This window comes from Salmo salar, chromosome 19 (assembly GCF_965601325.2).
Source record: "Salmo salar chromosome 19, fSalSal1, whole genome shotgun sequence".
NCBI lineage: Eukaryota > Metazoa > Chordata > Actinopteri > Salmoniformes > Salmonidae > Salmo > Salmo salar.
In genome coordinates this window covers 59,192,783-59,196,740 of record NC_138309.1, presented here as the reverse complement: position 1 = coordinate 59,196,740, position 3,958 = coordinate 59,192,783, and the positions used below count along the sequence as shown (strand labels likewise).

Genomic DNA, 3,958 nt, shown 5'->3' with positions numbered 1-3,958 from the left:
CTTTTTTTGCTGTGCTTTGGAGTGATGTTGTCAACAGCTAAATAACTCTTAACTTGCCTCAAAAAGCCAGACCTGACTCGCCAAAAGGCATGCGTGTTTAGGCACTTTTGGCCAAGTGTAGGTTTTACATACTGAGCGCAACTATTTCGCCTTGAGGACAAGAGGGAGAGAAAAAAATATTGACTGGAGCCAATGAAAACGCAGTATCCATCCCAGCGCTCTATAATTCATTTTCACCGTGGTAGAGCGCAGCCACAACGGAGTTACTACAGCTAGGAGAGTTTGAGGACTTGCTCTCCAAGGACTTGCGTTTAGGGCGCACTACTGACTATATCTCTTCACTGCGATTTATTTTAACACTACTGCACAAACGTTCTGTATTTACGAATTATCGTGGACTTTCTTGTCTACCCATGATGAGTGGACAGATTTATGAAAAGAAGATAGCGAGCATTTTGACCGATCTCCCCGGATCTATGAGTTGCCATCCGAGCTCCAAGGACTCTCCGACTCTTCCGGAGTCCTCAGTCACGGACATGGGTTACTACAGTGGACAAACGGCTCACAGCCATCACGAATATTATCAGAGTCAAACATACGGGCAACAAATGAATGCCTACCATCACCAATTCAATCTGAATGGAATGGGTGGTGCGGGAGTTTATCCCACCAAGTCTGAATACCCTTACACAAATGCCTACAGACAATATGGACATTACAACAGAGATCATCTGCAGGCTTCACCTCAAAGCTCAGGTAAATACTGAAAAATATTGGAATTATTTATGTGTTATATTTTGCCTCATTTCGATGTTTACCCACTGAATCGTTTCCGTGTATGCGTAAATAGAGAGGAGGAGGAGAGAGACGGATAGGCAACATACATAGTGTGGAAAAAAACATTCAGGTAGTCTCTTGGGTAGTTTTAGGTTGTATAGGTCTGCTCTATCTGGGAACCATCTAACATATATTGGTTGACTATTCCAGTTAAACGAAATAGAAGGAGATAGCAGAGATAGCAAAAACAATTAAAGGGCCTGCTCTGTCATAGTCATAATTGGGTTTCAGACATATCATTCATTTCAACTGTTAAAATCATATTTTGTATAGGTGGGATTTATTACAAGTAGAGTGAATAGAGTGAAACTACAATACTGAAGTTGAAACCATGGTGCTAATAGATAGCCGTTGATTAATAATATAGCCAGTTATTAACAGCTAGTCATAAACCATTATGGTTAGTAATTGCAGTGATAGCAACTGTATGCGAATCACTTGCCAGATATTTAGGGATATTGTATAAAATATTGACCGACTATTGAGGTTATTATAGCAGGCTGAGCATGATCGAGACTTTTTCCATATATTTTAGCATTGCAACATGGAAATATTGCTATTGCTACTTCAACTGGCATATAACAATGTAATAATGATAATAGTATTAATATATTATCACAATAATAACATGCCATTTTTATTGATTATAACTTATTATTATTATCATTATTATTATTACATTGTTTTGGCATTGTTAAATGTTTTTTATAAACTGATACTGAGAACTAATGATGCAATTGCTGCTTCTTTCTTTATAGTGAAAGAAGAACCCGAGCCTGAAGTTCGTATGGTGAATGGAAAACCAAAGAAAATCCGCAAGCCGAGAACAATTTACTCCAGCTACCAACTAGCAGCGTTGCAGAGACGTTTTCAGAAAGCGCAGTACCTCGCCCTCCCGGAGAGAGCCGAACTTGCGGCTCAACTCGGTCTGACACAGACACAGGTAAATATCACATTATTCATAGGAAGCCTACGCTATTGTTTCATTGTATTGTAAAAAAGAAAAAAAAAGCATAGTTTATAAAAAAAATTGCATTTGAATATTGACAACTACAACAAAAGTTCACACAAAACCTTTTTGGATGTGTGTTCTTGAGCCAGGTGTCCTTATAACGTAGACCGGTCGGCCTACCTTTATCAAAATGACAATGTTCATTGTTTGAACATGACTTTAAGACTAATAACATTAATCTCTTTCCTAACAGGTCAAGATTTGGTTCCAAAACCGGAGGTCCAAATTCAAGAAGCTTTACAAGAACGGCGAGATTCCCCTTGACCACAGTCCAAATGCCAGCGATTCCATGGCGTGCAACTCCCCGCCATCGCCGACGGTCTGGGACAATAACTCTCTCACTACCCCCGCCATCAGGCCCCAGGTCCCGCAGCCGCCCCTCAGCTCGTCGCCCCCCTACCTGGAGGATTATAACAACCACTGGTACCAACAGGGATCGCATCTACAGCACCCCGGCGCAGTGCATCACCCAGTACCACAGCAAAGCGTTGGGGCTGTTTATTAACAAAGACTAAACATAGAGTTTTAATACGAGGCCCTTCCACATCAAATGAACTTTACAGAGCTCTAAAAAGTAGAAGCTGGCGCTGGCTTGTTTTTGGACGTAGACCTGACAGAAGTGAAAGTAGGTATTTCCCTGAAAAGCTGGGTAAACCATTTTTACTGTAGGCTAGCTTACCTAACACGGGAAGAATAATGACAAAACTGTTCAGTTGATCCATATTAAATCGTGGATATGGGTTTGCAGAGCATGCGTCAGAAACTCAGGTCATAATTTATATCGATTTGTACAAAATGTCGAAGGCTGTACATAGGTGTTAATAGAAAGCAGAACCACTAAGTTCATATTTGTTTAGATTGGAAATACCGCACTGTGGTGCTGCGAACCTTTTTATATTAATGTTGTAATTAGTATGTTATTATTGCCTTTCTGTCAAAACAAATAAAGATATCAATTGAATATTGTGTTTTTAACTTATGTTTTTACTCCCTTTAATCACTTATAAATAAATACATTATGTTTCTTCTGTATTTCGCTGGTCCAGTCGACAAGAATTAACAGACACAAAATAGAACAAACAAGACAGCTGCATTCTATGCCTATCTGAGATTTGTTGATATATATCGTAAATGTTTAATTTATATAATTGTTTTCTTCATTGCTGAGTGTTGCACCAAATATTTTATGGCCAACATCCGGAAAGAGTTAAATCTGTCGGTGTGACAGTTTGTCTGCCTCCCTGAAGCTTGATGCAGTCAGTATAGGTCCATGTTTGGTTTTTGGTCTGCGTGCAAAGAGGCTGTAGGAGGCGAAAGGCAAGCAGACATGATGGAGTCGCTTGATTTTACTAGTGTTCTGTTGCCAGATAACAGGAAAGAATACAGCCGACGGGGGGGGGGGGCTCAGGGATACACACACACAAACACCCACACACTCATAGACCCAAAACAAGAGCATCAGAGGATAGAAAATGTTGCAAATACTTTTGACCCATTCTTTGCTGGATTAATTCAGGAAGGCCTTGGTTGTGTTATCTCTAAATTCAGTCAAGAGCTGTTAAACACATTTTGAGGACGACTGTATACTTCATTGTACATTTAAGGCATGTGTGTGCGTGTGCGTGTGTGTGTGGGTGTGTGTGTGTGTGTGTGTGTGCGTGTGTGTGGGGGCGTGCGTGCGTGGGGGCGTGCGTGCGTGCGTGTTTGCATTGCGGCCGTGTGTGCGTGCGTGCATCAACACAGACCTACAGGAAATTAAACCAATTACATCTTGAATTATTACATTTTGAGAAAAAAAGATGAGGACTTGATTATCTCATAAGCAAATTTCAACATCAATCATCACATTTCTTAAATAAAACTGTCACCAATGTAATATATTGGCAAGATGTCAAAGGTATTTCATAACATAATTTGTGCAATAGATAACATATCGTATTTTACATAATAAGAATTTGACTTGATATCACAAACTGCAATAATTGGTGTCTCTATTTCCATTTTCTTTTTAATTCGCATGCCCTTAACACTGACCACATAACCTCAAGATTATCAAGTATCTTGCTAAAATCATACGATATACAAACCACTAGAGCTGTGATTGATAGA

General features: G+C 39.7%; 1 protein-coding gene across 2 annotated transcripts; it reads left to right on the top strand.

Annotated features, from left to right (window-relative positions):
• Positions 1-232: 232 nt before the first annotated feature.
• dlx3b (distal-less homeobox gene 3b) lies at positions 233-2,810 on the top strand. 2 transcript variants are annotated; one of them, NM_001140828.1, is given in 4 exon segments: positions 255-756; positions 1,596-1,780; positions 2,043-2,094; positions 2,327-2,808. In NM_001140828.1, coding segments are annotated over 4 exon segments (618 nt in total). In that variant the 5' UTR covers positions 255-413; the 3' UTR covers positions 2,365-2,808.
• Positions 2,811-3,958: the final 1,148 nt, after the last annotated feature.